Source organism: Dryas octopetala, chromosome 8 (genome assembly GCF_963921425.1).
Source record: "Dryas octopetala chromosome 8, drDryOcto1.1, whole genome shotgun sequence".
Lineage (NCBI taxonomy): Eukaryota > Viridiplantae > Streptophyta > Magnoliopsida > Rosales > Rosaceae > Dryas > Dryas octopetala.
The window spans coordinates 3,780,005-3,794,631 of NC_141373.1; the positions used below are offsets into that span (position 1 = coordinate 3,780,005).

The window sequence follows — 14,627 nt, forward strand, 5'->3', positions numbered from 1 at the left end:
GCATCTTATCCTGAACATGAGAAAGTCTGTATGTTCAGATTATACATTTATGCCACATTATGGTATCCCTTAAATGAAGCTATTTGTTCAGATTTTACAATAGAAATACCGAGAAAAGAAAAAGTTTTGGTACATGACATTGACGTGGAATAAGTAACATACAAAATCTCTTTTAAAGGGAAATAAAACTTCATAACATCACATCCAATCATCAATCATGCTTAGAAGAACAGGAGGTACCAAAGGTTTGGGAACATAAATTCCGAAACTTATAATAATCAAAGTATGTTTTATCATACACAATTTGTTAAATAACAAGTATAAAGAATAACAAATGAGATGATCCAACAGTGCCTGCCTATTGGCACAAGCAACCAAGTGTACATTGGTGATTATACCAAACAAACAGATGGGACTGCAGAATGGATCCATTCCTACAAACTAGTTTCACATGTCCCCTTCCCCTTATCAAAAATCAATGAGACAAACTTCAAGAAAAGTGGCTTGGCAACAATAATGATACATACAGTATTTCACTGAGAAAGTATATTTATGGACTACACCAAGCACAATCCGAATGGCTTCCATTGGGGAGGAACCAACCAACGACAAATAGCAGGTATTAACAGTGACAGCACCATCCTCCGAACACTGATTTGAACTTCAAAGCTCTGATCAAAGTGATTTGCCCCCCATGGTACAGTCCAGGAAAGAGCTCCCTACATTGCTCACAAAAATTACTGAGATTAACTCACCTGCTCCCCGATCAAATCGAGACCAACAACTAGAAAGGTGATTCCTTGAAATAGTAGGAAGTAGAAGTGAATTCCTTGAGCAGACAGCAAGCTTCTTGCTGAAGCAGCCAACAGTACAAAGGCTATTACAAGTTCCTTCCTATATAAACGATTTCTTCTAGTTTTCCCAGTTTTCTTTGAGGTCTCTAGTTTAGTCAGTCCTTGAAGGCCTGATTCTGAGGCTGACCTGTGAAGATTGGTAGTTTCCAACAGGGGCTCAGACTCCTTTTCATAAGCAACTAGATCTGTCTCCGATGATCTTCCCAATTTCTTTGTAACTATCCACTCATAAGAGCTTCCAAACTGAAACAATCCTGATATCATGGCATTAAATTTGGTCACAGACATGGTATTCTCAAACAGAAGGTAGGGGACGATAAATGGGAATGAACGGGGCGCAGGAAGGATATTCAAGACAGACATGACTCCAGGAACATAACAAACAACCCATGCTGGTAGCTGAGCTTCTGGCAGGAACATGGTCAGTGGAAGAATGATGCAAAAGAGGGTGAATGAATAGAACGGTAGTATAAGCTTCCGCAGGAGGAAGAAGAGAAATATCAAATTTGCTTTCTTGGTCAAACTCACCTGGAATGTGAAAACAATAGAAGTTATGTAAATGTATGTACTTAATTTTGTCAAAATCCTTATATGGAATAGTTAAATTTTTCCTGACTTGAGATTTAGATGACAAGACCTATCTTTGTCATAACCTAAAGGCAATGCATTTTAAATCACTTTTTTTCCTTAATTTTACAGGTAATCAAGTCTTCTTAGACTATTAGTGACTTAGACATTCTCCTATTAAAATAATGAATAATATTATTTTAATAATATAATGAATAGAAAGGAACTTGTATACCTTTGAACGAAGTACGTCAAAGAAGCACATGCGGAATAATTGCATTGGACCAGAATGCCAGCGATGTTGCTGTTTCTTGTATGCCTCGTAGGACTCGGGAAGTTCACAAAGGCACTGCAAAAGCAGCTAGTTCAGCAAACCTTACCAGTCTCAAAATGTGCAAAGAAGAAACTTTGACAATGGAAGATACACACACCTTGACATCATTCACATATATGAACTTCCATCCACAAAGATGAGCACGAACAGCAACATCCATGTCCTCAACGGTAGTTCGTTCCAACCAGCCACCACATTCCTCAAGGGCCTTAATCCTCCACACACCAGCCGTACCATTAAAACCAAAGAAGTTGATAAACACACCATTGACCTGTTGTTCAACCTCAAAGTGGAACGATAAGTTTATGTCCTGCAGTCTGGTAAGCAAGTTCTCATCCCTGTTTACAAAAGACCACCTTGTCTGGACCAGTCCTAGATCATCATTCCCCTTCAAGAAAAAATGTAAAACCAACTTTCAATCCAGAAAAAAGAGATCTAGGTAATGAAATTGACATCATTATAGAAAGCCTGGTCAAGAGGTAATTAGTATCCCCGCATTGGTGAAATAAGTACAAAAAGTGATCACTTGGACAAAAATTAATATGTGAACTCACAGTTATGGTGTACGGAAATATGATATATGGCATCAGAATTATCTTCTCTTATAAAATATGGATTAGGTAAAATTTGATTTAATAAATAAACACTTGTTAGTTAGTTTCAAATTCTCTCTCTGTTTCATTCATTTCATTTTTTAAACATCAAGATGTCAAGTAAAATGTGAGCTTGAGCAGGATGGGGAACTTATGCTGTTATAAGGATATTCAAGATCAACGTTGCTTGTAAAACAAATGCAAAATATGTGAATGCAAGTCATTGATCCAGACAATGAGATGGTAAAGAGATGCCTATTGGACTGGCTAAAACTTAGATAATTATCAGAGAACATTGCAAACCATGACTTGGTGTATGCTGAAAACCATACATTTATATGCAAACGATATGTCTTTTAAGTATTGCGAACATGATCATGCACATAAGCTGAGAGCGTACATGAATGGTCCTATTCTATGCAGTGTATATTTATCCAAAAAATCAACTGTTTAATAATAATAGTGTGGTGGTTTAATACGAATCAAAAAGTTACCTTGAAATAAGGAATGGTTTTCTTCAAGAATTCGGGTCCCGGCTGAAAATCTGCATCAAAGATGGCCACAAACTCATAATTTTTGACATAATCGCAGCTCATAGCAGATTTGAGATTCCCTGCCTTGTACCCTGTGCGCATGAGACGGTGTCTATACAGTATGGGAAAACCCCGCTGTTGCCACTTTTGTACTTCTGCCTTGATAAGTTGTTGAGCATCCAAATCATCAGAATCATCCAAAACCTGTATTAGCATTCTCTCCTTGGGCCAGTCCTGAATACAAACCGCAGCAATAGATTGATGGTAAACCTGTCCCTCCCCCAATGCGAGCAGAGCACACATGAATACTTGGTAAAAGACAAAGGGTAGCTAGAAAGCATAACAGAAACACTTGTAATCCATCATTTGTATCAAAAACAAATTGAGGCTTGTTTCTAACTTGCAACTAAAACAAATCAATACTCAATAAGAGACAAAAGGGTAGCTAGGAAGCAGAACAAAAAAATGAAAGTTTGAAGCTTGTTTCTAACTTGTAACTAAACCACATGAATACTTAAAAAGAGACAAAGGGTAGCTAGAAAAGCATAGCAAAAAGACTTGTCATGTATAGCAGTGTATCAAAAACAATAAAAATTGAAGCTTGTTAATTCAAGGCTGAAGCAAAATGAACAACAAACGGTGTGGTTAGGGATTAGAAACCTACATCATCTTACCTCCCTCTCATTGCACATAGGGATCTGCAACAACACCATGGGATAATCCTCCACATTCACATTGCCAGCATTCCCCTCCTCTTCATTCGACGGCGTCGTTTCGTACTCCATGACCGCCTTGGGCTTAACTCTACGAAACTTGATCCAGCAGCACCCGAGCACCAGAAACACGCGATCCACCGACTGTATCAGAAACAGCACGATGCAGACGTTGGCGAAGCTCTGCAGCGGCGGCGCCAAGTAATTGACCCTGACGTGGAGCCAATTGGCGTAGAGGAGCTCGACCACCTCGGCGGACCTGACCGACGGCGGACTGAAGTGCCATCCCTTGAAGTAGGCGACGAGCTCGACGCAGAGCAGCAGAAGCACGACGATGAGGAAGGCCTTGAAGACTCGGTAGAGGCGCGAGGAGGAGGGCGAGTCGGCGGGGGAGACAGCGATGCGGCGGTTGGCGGTGCGGAGGAGATTGACGGAGGAGTTGGCGACGGAGGCGAAGGAGGCGGCGATTTGCTGGAACTTGAGGAGGCAGACCCAGGACAGCTGGCGGGCGCTGCGGGAGCGGTCTTTTCCGACCGTCCGATCGGGGCCGGTGGGGCTGCTGATCTGGACGGACAGCAAGTGGTGACTGGATTCGCCGGAGGCGAGGAGGTCGTCGTCGTGGGCCTTTCGCTGCTTGTTCCACCATTCTTGGAACTCGTGGTTGGGAGCTTTAGACATGAATGAGCTTCTTCTTCTTCTTGTTCTGAGATCTCTGTGAATCTAAAGAGTCTGTCTGTTTGGTTGTGTGTGTGATTTTTGGGTTGGTGTGGAGGAGAAGAGCGCGCTGAAAGAGGAGCTGTTTGCGCTAAATTTGGTAAGTGAGGAAAAGACTGAACATTATTGTTTCGTTTTCTTCTTTCTTACTTTCAAGTTTCAACTTTCATCTCTTCTATTTTCTATTCTATTTTGTATTCTATCTCCCACTCGCCACTTACAGGACAACACGTGTACATATTATTTTTCTTAAATTATGAGCAACTGGTCGTATATTTTAACTCAACACCTTCTTCCAAAAAAGGAGAAACTCAACCAACTAAACCAAATAATTATTGACCGTCAAATTTCGAATTCTCATCTCTCGGATTGAAAAAAACAACCATAACACTATTTATTTTGATGAGATAAGTGACGTTTTTTGTTCTTTTTGAGAAAAATCTAATAACCTATAATTAAAATTTTCAATTTAGAAATACATCACAGGCTCACAGCATAATGTGTTTTTGCTTGAGACATCGTTTTCTATAACTTGGAATGAGTTGCTATGCTTGTGTTTGTTTTTCTTCCAAAGGTCATTGTTAATTTGTTATTGGGTGAAAGGTGGCAGATGTCTGCCATATCTCTCCAACTTTCCAAAATCATTTGAGCTTTTACTTTTGGATATCATTTTACAATGGATCAGAGGATAAATTAATTATTATTGACCAACTGATTTGATAGTATCTTGTCTAGTTATAATTGTGTGACTTGTTTGACCAAATAGCATGTGATGGTTCTCTTTCACAACAAGAGCAATTTGCATGGTTGCATTTGGCTGTTTTTTGTGAAAACTGAAAAGCACAAGCCATTTGGTGGGAAAGAAACCCTATAAAGTTATTATGTACTGTGATTATACCATTAATTGGTTTAACAAAATTTCATTTTTCATAAAAGAAAGATGATTCATTCCTTGTATCATTTTAGTTGTGATTAATTGTAGAAAGAATATGAAAGTTGAACAGTTGCATCACACATAAGCCCCTCCATTCATCACAAAAAGGTGACGATTAAAATGCTTCACTCTGCATAGCCATAAAAGCATAATTAAGCTAAAGCCAAGCCTCAAAGAAGCTTTGTTTCTTCTCATGCAAGACAAGTCTCCGATCATCTTAAGTCCTATACATGGGATTCCCTCCTAGGAAGCTCAAATATTTGTCTCTGAATCTGTCTTCCTTGGCAAAAGTTGCAAGTTTCCTTAATAAAATGTTTGAGTGGCTGAACTAAGATTAATGATTGTGATGAGCATAGAGAACCCACCATTTTTGGATCTGCAATCATTCTCGGTTGTTTTGCAAAATATGAGCGACTCACACTTCTGTTCAGTAGAAGAACATTAGATTTACTAACATGGTCATTTTAGTGTATTGGGAGTTTGTGTATCTTAAAATGTGTGTGAAAGTAAAAGAGCAATAAATTCATAACAATTGTTATGTGTATGTAAGCAAAGGTGTGAGTGAGTACCAAATCTCAGTGTCAATATTTACCTTGTATTATAGAACAATCCTTTTTAGTATGACGTTTTTTTTTTGGCCAATCTTTTTAGTATGACTTTAGATGGGAAGCATTAACTTAAAATTAGAAAGTTCTGAAGATGGGCAGTCCCCTAAAATGGGCTTAGCCCAATTTTTTAAAGGCCCAGGAATAGAGCACCTACCTAATCAATTCTATGAACGGGTTGTACCCACATCAGAGTCTTATGCTATAAAAATCAAAACGGATCCAAACTCTTTTGGGTTTGCTTGGGCCTCACCAAGACACCATTTGCGGGCTTGAAACTTGACTGCTTACAGAACCCACCCAATACGGGCTTCGCGTTTGACAGCCTTATTAATCATGTGGGATATATAGAAAAGGTCCACGTGCAAATGCTATTTTGCTTGCTTTGATATTTTTATCTCCATTTAAAGGCCATAAAATATGGAATTCACTTGATTTTTCAAATGATTTCCATATTTTTTAAATAAATGGGTGTTTATAAGAATGATAAATGGTAATATATAAGTTTTCAAATTTTTTTATTAATAAATATTGGAGAGAGGGATTTTAACTCAAGATCTTGAGTATAGGAATAAATGCTCTTAACCATTATACAATTTAAAATATTTATTTTAAACTAGGGAATTCACGTTAGTTGAAATGAAGTGAATACTTGGGTAAACTAGGACCCAAGTATTTCCATTTCTTCTTTTACTTCATTTCAAATAGGATGTTAAGGAAATTAAACTACTACTAAAAAGTTGTAAAGTGTGGAAAGCTAGTAAAAGAGTGAAAACATACTTAATTTAAAGAAAGGGGTCACGGTTAATTATATATGTTTGTTTTAAGAAAAAATGATCTCATGATGAGATCTCATTGTGTTTCATGTTTGACTTTTTTTTTTTTTTGTTGATCAATTTCTTGTTTGACATTTGGGTTTACTTAGCCGTGATAAAACTGTCCACCAATCTAAATGGAGAAAGAAAATCAGGTGCGATTGTGACATTTGAATATATACTTGAGAAATGGCATTAATTTGATTTATTCATTTATGTAAATGTTTATACAAGAGCCTCTAGAATGCATGGGAAAAAGAGAGACAAACACGCTTACAGTTGGAGAGCATGAAATTGATAATGGCATAATGCATGGTTGGTGAAGCAAATGATGGTTGTCTATTCTCCCCAACAAAAGCAAACAACACCAAATGGGAATTGACCAAACAAAAGCGTCTTCCTAAGGTGAAAGCAAAAAAGACCCAAATGAAAATGGGTGATGGAATAGTGACAACTTAGTTAATAGGACACCCTACCCTAATGGTCACCATGATTTCCCTTAAGATCTCTCCAAACGTTCTCTCTTGGTAGGGTACGTAGTAGGGCTCATTTCTCTTCATTTAGGTTGCAAAATCTAAAGCTACATCTCGCGGAGACTCGAAGCTTTTTCCTTCCATTAAGGACATGGATTTCAGGATTTGATTATGACATTTCACCCACATGCAAATTTCCTTCAACAACTTAGTACAAGCATCATATGCCCACAGAACAAATTGCTCCTAGTGTTATTCAAAAAAATAATAATAATAACTAAATAATAATTCATTAGTACTTTACACATATTATAATTTGTCTAGATTCATAACACTACGTTAGCATGTCACATAGTGTGACCGTGACACAATTTTTTTATTTTTTATTTTCCTAAAGACACTTAGTCCATTTTCTTAGAATTCTAATAATATAACCATAGAGTAGTACTCCAACTTCCGTCAAATAGTACTGGAAGCCTTTCAAGTAGTGCTTGATGGTTTTTAAGTAGTGTTCAAGAATAATTTGTCCACTATTTGACTATTCCATTTTGAAAACTCTATAAAAATAGGTTGGTTTTTAAAATTTTGTAGATTTTACAATTTTGAAGCTGATAGAAAGAGAATGAATAGTAAGCCAATATTACTGGGCATATATAGCCTGATGAGATAAGCTTTCATGCAAACGGAAAAAAACTAACTTGGTATTTCAATTCAATAATATGATAACATATATATTTTTATATTTTATCACATTAAAATTTCTCTTAATATCTCAAGTTAGCCTCATTCCCTATTATAAGAAAGTTAATCTCATAGGTTCCTTCATAAAATACTTGCCTCCAGATTAATTGCAAAATTTAGTTATTGTCTTGTACCATTTCCCCACCATAAGTCTTCTTTGAATCACATAAATAAGGCAATGCTAGAATCTTTTGCTAAGATCACAATTCACAAACATATTAGACCAAGGAATTTTCATGGTTTAGAATTTAACTTCATAAAAATATTGGAATTGGGTACCAGCAAAGCCTAAACTGGCCTGGCCAGTCCTTGTCAAGGTTAACTTAACTTTCTTTCTTTTCATTTTTACAGCCGTCAATTAATTTTATATTAACAAAAATGAGGAATATTGATCCAGAGAATACCACCCAAGCATTCCAAGAAACCACCACATAAAGAAATAAGAAGATGACAAAGAAAAAGGAAAAAGATAACAAAAAAATTCAATCACATACACGTCTCAATGTAATTGGCTTTAAATTTCTAAGAGACAAGACTGTCAGACTACAATTTTTATAGTTGTAATTATTTTAGTTGCCTATCATTACAACTATATAATATGTTATATATGTAACTGTTCAGTATGCACCACATCCCAAGCATCTTTCTGGTAATTAAATTACACCTATCTGCAGACCAATAATAGACCCCTCAATAAAATAAGTGATTAAGGCTGCAAGCCTGCAAGCCTGCAATGCAGCAATCTTTTGCCAAAACCAAAACTTGGATTTTTACTAACCACCTCTCAGAGAAAAAAATTAGTCTATTTTTTATTTTTTTAAGGGTATCTTTCCAAACCTGAAGTCCACTACATTAAACTTTTCTTCATTTTTCTATTGCAATACAAATTTAAAAGTGGGTGAGATTATATGCTTTTAGAGCATATGCAATGACATAACTAAATGCTATGTTATATGTTAAATATAGTAGAATTGATAAAAAAATTTACTATAATGGTATAGTTAAATTTAACATTTGCTATGCTATTGCTAAATTTTTCACAATATATAACAGAAAATTTAACAATTGTTATTGAGGAACTCAAAAAAAAAGTAGACCCACCATCAAAAAAGTATGGGTAAAGAAAGAATAAAAAACCAAGTGAAAAAGTGTTGAGTCCCACGAGAAAAAAGAGAGAGGAAAGAATATTTAAATGAATGAAAAAGATTGCAGCAAGAGGTATGAGGATGGGCAGTTGTCATGGATTGATTGGCCATGTATTCAAATTTTACAATTTTTAAATTTAACTTTGACATGAAAAATACTAAAATATTAATTTGGGTATTAAAATAATAATATTTAAATATATTTAATATTGAGCTCATATTAAAGATCTCATTCAAATATTTATAATGATATAATTATTAAAATAATTTAATATATTAAATTTAATTTATAAGGATATATATGAATATATTAAAAATATAAACATACTAACATATAACTATAGTTTTTGTGCCATTAAAATAAAAAGCACAAAAATTATTGTTAAATACTAAAAGTCATGCTAAATATAATATAAAGATTAATACCATTTTGTTCTCCAGACTATTACACTTATATCAATTTGCTCCATAAATTTCTAATTTGGAAAATTAAGGACTTTGACTTTTTCAATTTTGTCAATTGAGGTTATTTTGACAATTTACACATTTTTCATCTAAAACTTTAAGGGCAAAATGGTCTCTTCCATTTAGATCTTACAATTTTTTCCTCATGCATCATTTTTCTCTCCTCCATTTCTCGCTAAATTTTGGTTGATCATTCCCGATATTTAGAATGAAAAATGTGTAAATTGACGAAAAAACCTCAATTGGTAAAATTGAAAAAGTCAGGGTCCTTAATTTTCCAAATTAGAAGTCTGGGGAGCAAACTGATACAAATGTAATAGTCTGAGAAGTAAAATGACATTAATTTCTATAATATATAACATAGCATATGTAAAAAGCCATTCTACATGCTCCAAAGCTCTTTGTTCATTGGGTCTAGTCAGAATCTCACCACTGCCAACCTGGGATTCTCTTGATGTTCTTGTATAATATAAAAATATCACAAATAAAAAAAATTCCAACATTTTTAATGGAGTGGTTCTAACTTCTAACTTCTAACCTCTGCTCAAATTCATTTTTCTATTCTGAACAGTAAAAAGGAAACAGAAGCTTCTGTTTTTGGATAATCTGTGAAAATTACGGGAGCTCAAAATATGCCAGAAATCATGGTTGACCCCAGCTCTCTAAAATTAACCAATTGTCTTAATCATTCAAATTAGACTTTTTAGAACAGCAGAAGACCCCACCCATACAGCTGGTTACAACACAAGTAAGAATCAAATCCAAAAGATTATATGACAATATCACAGTGTTTCAATTGACATGACTTGTGTGGAAACTACAAGGGCAATGGACAAAAACTCTCATTGAAATGACAAAGCTCTTCCTCTAATTAAGTAATTAATTAGCATTAATTGTTATCTTACATGCGGTGCACCGTAATAAGTAAGACTTTTGCACCAAAATACAGAATTAATTGTTTCTGGGATTTTACAGTGGATACTTGTAGAAAAAGAAAAAGAAAAAAAAAGCTTTCCTAAGAAAAAATTAGACAACAAAATTACATTGGCAAAAGAAGATGAAATGAAGACAGAAAAAATAATGGATCTCTTCAATATTGGACCTAAAGATAAAAGGCTTAGTAGCAGTTCCATGCAATCTTCAAATTTTGTATCTTGTATATACAACAGCCCCTCTATCCAAATTGTGGTCAGAGCTCAATTTTCATGTGGGATACTTGATTTGAACCTGCAGCAGTAAATGAATTACCAATCAATTTTATAGGTAGGGGATTTGAGGAATCAAATTTATTTTTTCTTTTTACATGTTTTTTTCTTGCTTACCATGCAATGCTGTTTCCCTGTTTGGATTTTGGCCAAAACCCATTTGGACAATGGTTTGGAGATCATCTTCACCAAACTGTGGATACTGAAAATAATTTAAGCAGACAGAGTTAGAGATGATTAATCAAACAAATGGCTTTTTCTTTGACTTAAATTAATCTGGGGTTAAAACTAATTAATTACCTGAAGAATACCTTCACTAAAACCACTTAGTGGAGGTAATTGCATCCCAAGGCTTTGGCATAGTGCGGTATCTAATGGGTCCACTGTCCCATTAAAAATGTTGTTCTGTAGTGCTGGATTTTGCTGGCGCTGGTGGCCATAAATGGCTGTTGCCGAGGAATCTAAAGGGAATATTGGATGTTGTGGCATGGAATTGCTTTGTTGAAATATCTAAAACCAGAAAACCAGCAAAACCCATTTCAGAAAAGTTGGAAAAGACATTAATATAGCCATTAATTTTTGCTTCAGAGAATAAATTAACCAACCTCTTTTGACATTAGGGTATCCATGTTGAAATCCAGCCTGGTGTTCACAGAAGACAACTTCATAGAGAGGAACTGCAAAACAACAACATGCGTGCACCCAATAAGCGAAATGACTTGGGAAACTGCAACAATCATAGATTGACTTTGATCATCAATAAAATGTTAATTTAATTAATGACATACCTCAACTTGGCGCTGTAATGACTGAACATAGTTTATAATCTCATCAAGCATAAGTGCTTTTCCAGTGACCTAAAAACCAAGAAAATCAAAGTCACATCAGTAAAAGACACATTCATGCACTTGGAAAAAGTTAAAAACTGAAAACCTTGTCAGTCAAATTCAGCATTTATTGCAGACCTTGTTGCAACCCGGTACAAGATCTTGAAGAAGCTTCATCCTCTCACTGATCTTCTCTCTCCGGACCTATCAAAACCACACAAACCCAATTCAGCACAAAGCTTGGAATCAATGAAAATAGCATATAATATAATGATTTTGGAGGGAATTGAACTAACCAACCCAGAATTCTTAATTACTTACCCTTTCGGCTAGACTGTGGCTGTCAGTAGCTTGACCCCTTCTTGCTCTTACATGAATGTAGTCCTTGGGAGGCTCAGGAGGCTTTGGCCCAGACTTTGTTTGCTTCTCATCAGAACTTGTACTTCCCTTTGTGTCCTCCTCTGCTTTAACAGGGCCTCCATTTTCATTCCCATTACCTTCGTTTGGCTTGTACCGTTTTGCATTCGAATTTTCAGTAAGCTCACCCACCTGTTTTTTAAAAAACAAAAAACAAAAAAAATCATTGCTTTAAACTAATGCTGCACTGTGTATCTGGTCAAAACCAAAATGCTGGACAAAAATCAAAATGGGAAATTGGGTGAATTTGGCATATTGTGTGTACCTTTGTAGATGGTGCAGCAGATTGTTCTTTAGCTTTTCCCTTGGAAGCTGCTTTTCTTTTCCTGGAATTCAAATCAATGGAAGCAGCAGCAGCAGAAGCTACCAACCCTGTCTCCCCATTTGGGTTTTGTTGCTCAGAGACTGTGGACTCCTCTCGAGAATTGGGCAGTTCATGATTTCGATCCTGCAAACCTGTCTGAGATCCAATTGCCTTCAGAGAAGGACTGCTCGAAACCCGAGGAAGCTTCCCATTTCCCGCGAATGGATTAGATCTAAATGGGAGTTGTTGTTGTTCAGTGTTGCCGTTCATTCCCAATTGGGTTGTTCTGCCATTGAAGCTCCTGCTTCCAAAGCACGAAAACTTCGCCGCCCTCTCTGCGAATCCAGGGTCGGCCGAGAACTCCGCCACGCTGGAATTCAAAGCCATCGAGGACTTTCCCAAATTGGGTACCTTCTCTTTCCCCAAATGGTCCATCATCGGCAAGTTGAGCTTGGGAGGAGAATTCAATGGAGTACTGTAACACGAGATCTCGCCTGAGTTTCCGCCGCCGCCGCCGCCGCCGATGCTGCCGAGCTTTCCGATCAGCTCTCTGATGACGAAGCTCTCGCTGGTGGACATGTTGGAATTGGAGGCCGCCGGAGACGAGACCATTGAGCTGAGGGCCGAGTCAAAGTGGATGCTCTGCTCGGCCGACTTGGTGTTGGTGTCGCCCCAGTTGGGGTTGTAGTTGAAGCAATCCGGTGACCGCTCCGACGAGCAATTCGGGTCGGAGGGGTGAATGTCCATGGATGCTGAGAAGGAAAGCCATGTGGGCATTGATGACGAGGTTGGTTCGAAGTGAAGCAGAGGTGGGACTCCAGCATTCAAAAAAAACTCATTCTCCATAACGACTGAAACAGAAAGAGAGAAACAGAGAAACAGAGAGAGAAAAAAGCAAAGGAAGCAAAGTTGGTTTCAGAAAGAGAAGCAGAGGAAGTGAAATTGGGGTGGGAGATAGAAATGTAGGTTCAAGTATATGATTGTGGAGGTGTTGTTTGGTGTATAAAAGCTAAGCAAAAAGCAGAGAGTCAGAGACAGAGAAGGAGAGAGAGGAGAAAGGGAAGGGGTTGAGTTGGGGGGTGAACGAGTTAAATAGACGGAGGAGGAGAGCAAAGGTTAGTTTGACTTTTTTTGTGTTATGAATGTGTGGGGGTAAATTGGTAATTTGAGTACCTTGCCCACATCCGTAAAAGGCGGGAAGAAGGGTGTTGCCGGGCCTTGGACGTCAAAGCACCCAATGTCCAATTCTCCATTTGCCCTTTTTCTCTCTCGAAACACTCAATCCACCACATCCACTGGCCCTGAAACAAAACCTGGGAACTACTGCCAATGCTTCTTCTTCTTCTTCTTCTTCTTCTTTCTTTTGTTTTGTTTTGTTTTTTCTCTCCCTTTTGTTTCTAGATTTCATAGATCCCTTATTTAACCAAAAACTGAAAATAAATTGCTAATTGAACAATACTCCAACATATTATGTTGTTAAACTATTAATTTAAATCATTAATTATATAAAATTATACTGATGTATATTTTTAGTTTATAATCCGACCATATAATTTGTCAAATAAAAGAAAATAATAATACTTTACACTTACACACATATATATAAACCATGAGATCCATTTGGCCCATTTGGGGTGCTAATCATGGCTTAGATTGGTCCAACTTTTTTGAAAGCCATCAAAGCTTTCTATTATTTCCTCTAACCAAATTGAGTTGATTAAAGAGTAGTGGTGATAAAAAGGAGAAAAGTAGTGGTGATGCACTGATGCTTAATCAAGCTTTGATAATAAGGGGTATATTCATTTTAAAAATTTGAAATCAAATAGGAAATAAGGTTGAATCTACCACCCTTCTAGTAATTATAAGAGTTAACAGTTATTGAATTGTTATACCTTAGTCTTAACAGTTATATTATCTTAAAACATGGTAAAAATCTAATTTTAGACTTGATTAAAACAACTTCAAAACTAGGAGAATTTGATTGAAAAAATTGAAACAACATGGATGAAATTAAAACAATCATCAAACTATAGGGAGCAATATGGTTATTTACCCAAATACCTATGACATATGTGTTGGACCTCCCATTTTGACTAGTTTAAAATAGTGTAGCATTTTGCGTGGGAAGGGGTTAATTTCAATGTAGATATTCTCCAATTCCCTCCTCTCTTAAATTCGTCTTAACTCTTGCTTGTGTAATATTTAAGAAATCCAATTGTATATTCAGCAATCATTTGAGTCAACACAAGGGTTTGTTTGGGTTAAAAGTCAAAAGTGAATTAAAATAAGTCCCCCATTTTTTAAATGGACGGTTAAACTAATTTCCTCCAAGTTTTATACAAAGGAAAATTCTTAATTCGATAAAAAAAATTAAAAAAAATTGTGAAC

The 14,627-nt window shown here is 36.4% G+C and overlaps 2 protein-coding genes across 3 annotated transcripts; both read right to left on the reverse strand.

Annotated features, from left to right (window-relative positions):
* Positions 1-244: 244 nt before the first annotated feature.
* CSLC6 (Cellulose-synthase-like C6) lies at positions 245-4,419 on the reverse strand. Of its 2 annotated transcripts, none has more exons than XM_086254129.1 (5): positions 3,556-4,419; positions 2,843-3,115; positions 1,853-2,143; positions 1,657-1,770; positions 245-1,382 (listed from the first exon to the last, which is right to left on the reverse strand). In XM_086254129.1, the coding sequence occupies exons 1-5, from the start codon at positions 4,270-4,272 to the stop codon at positions 747-749; spliced, it is 2,031 nt and encodes a 676-aa protein (XP_086110255.1). In that variant the 5' UTR covers positions 4,273-4,419; the 3' UTR covers positions 245-746. The 2 variants fall into 2 exon arrangements, with proteins under 2 accessions (XP_086110255.1, XP_086110254.1); XM_086254128.1 differs by having other exon boundaries at positions 2,843-3,151.
* A 6,003-nt stretch (positions 4,420-10,422) lies between these two features.
* LOC147276141 (basic helix-loop-helix (bHLH) DNA-binding superfamily protein) lies at positions 10,423-13,234 on the reverse strand. The gene is made up of 8 exons (XM_086253445.1): positions 12,201-13,234; positions 11,840-12,067; positions 11,657-11,722; positions 11,480-11,548; positions 11,297-11,368; positions 10,992-11,201; positions 10,809-10,893; positions 10,423-10,713 (listed from the first exon to the last, which is right to left on the reverse strand). The coding sequence occupies exons 1-8, from the start codon at positions 13,083-13,085 to the stop codon at positions 10,676-10,678; spliced, it is 1,653 nt and encodes a 550-aa protein (XP_086109571.1). The 5' UTR covers positions 13,086-13,234; the 3' UTR covers positions 10,423-10,675.
* Between the last annotated feature and the right edge of the window lie 1,393 nt (positions 13,235-14,627).

Bases quoted from the DNA above. Each gene is read 5' to 3' on its own strand.
- CSLC6 (XM_086254128.1), bottom strand. From the start codon at position 4,272: ATGTCTAAAGCTCCCAACCACGAGTTCCAAGAATGGTGGAACAAGCAG. The intron at 3,152-3,555 runs GTAAGATGATGT...GGGGAGGGACAG, and splicing joins CTATGTGCAATGAGAGGGAG to GTTTACCATCAATCTATTGC. The intron at 1,771-1,852 runs GTGTGTGTATCT...CTGCTTTTGCAG, and splicing joins TATATGTGAATGATGTCAAG to TGCCTTTGTGAACTTCCCGA.
- LOC147276141 (XM_086253445.1), bottom strand. From the start codon at position 13,085: ATGGAGAATGAGTTTTTTTTGAATGCTGGAGTCCCACCTCTGCTTCAC. The intron at 12,068-12,200 runs GTACACACAATA...TTTAAAAAACAG, and splicing joins CTGCTGCACCATCTACAAAG to GTGGGTGAGCTTACTGAAAA. The intron at 10,894-10,991 runs GTAATTAATTAG...AATTATTTTCAG, and splicing joins TTAGTGAAGGTATTCTTCAG to TATCCACAGTTTGGTGAAGA.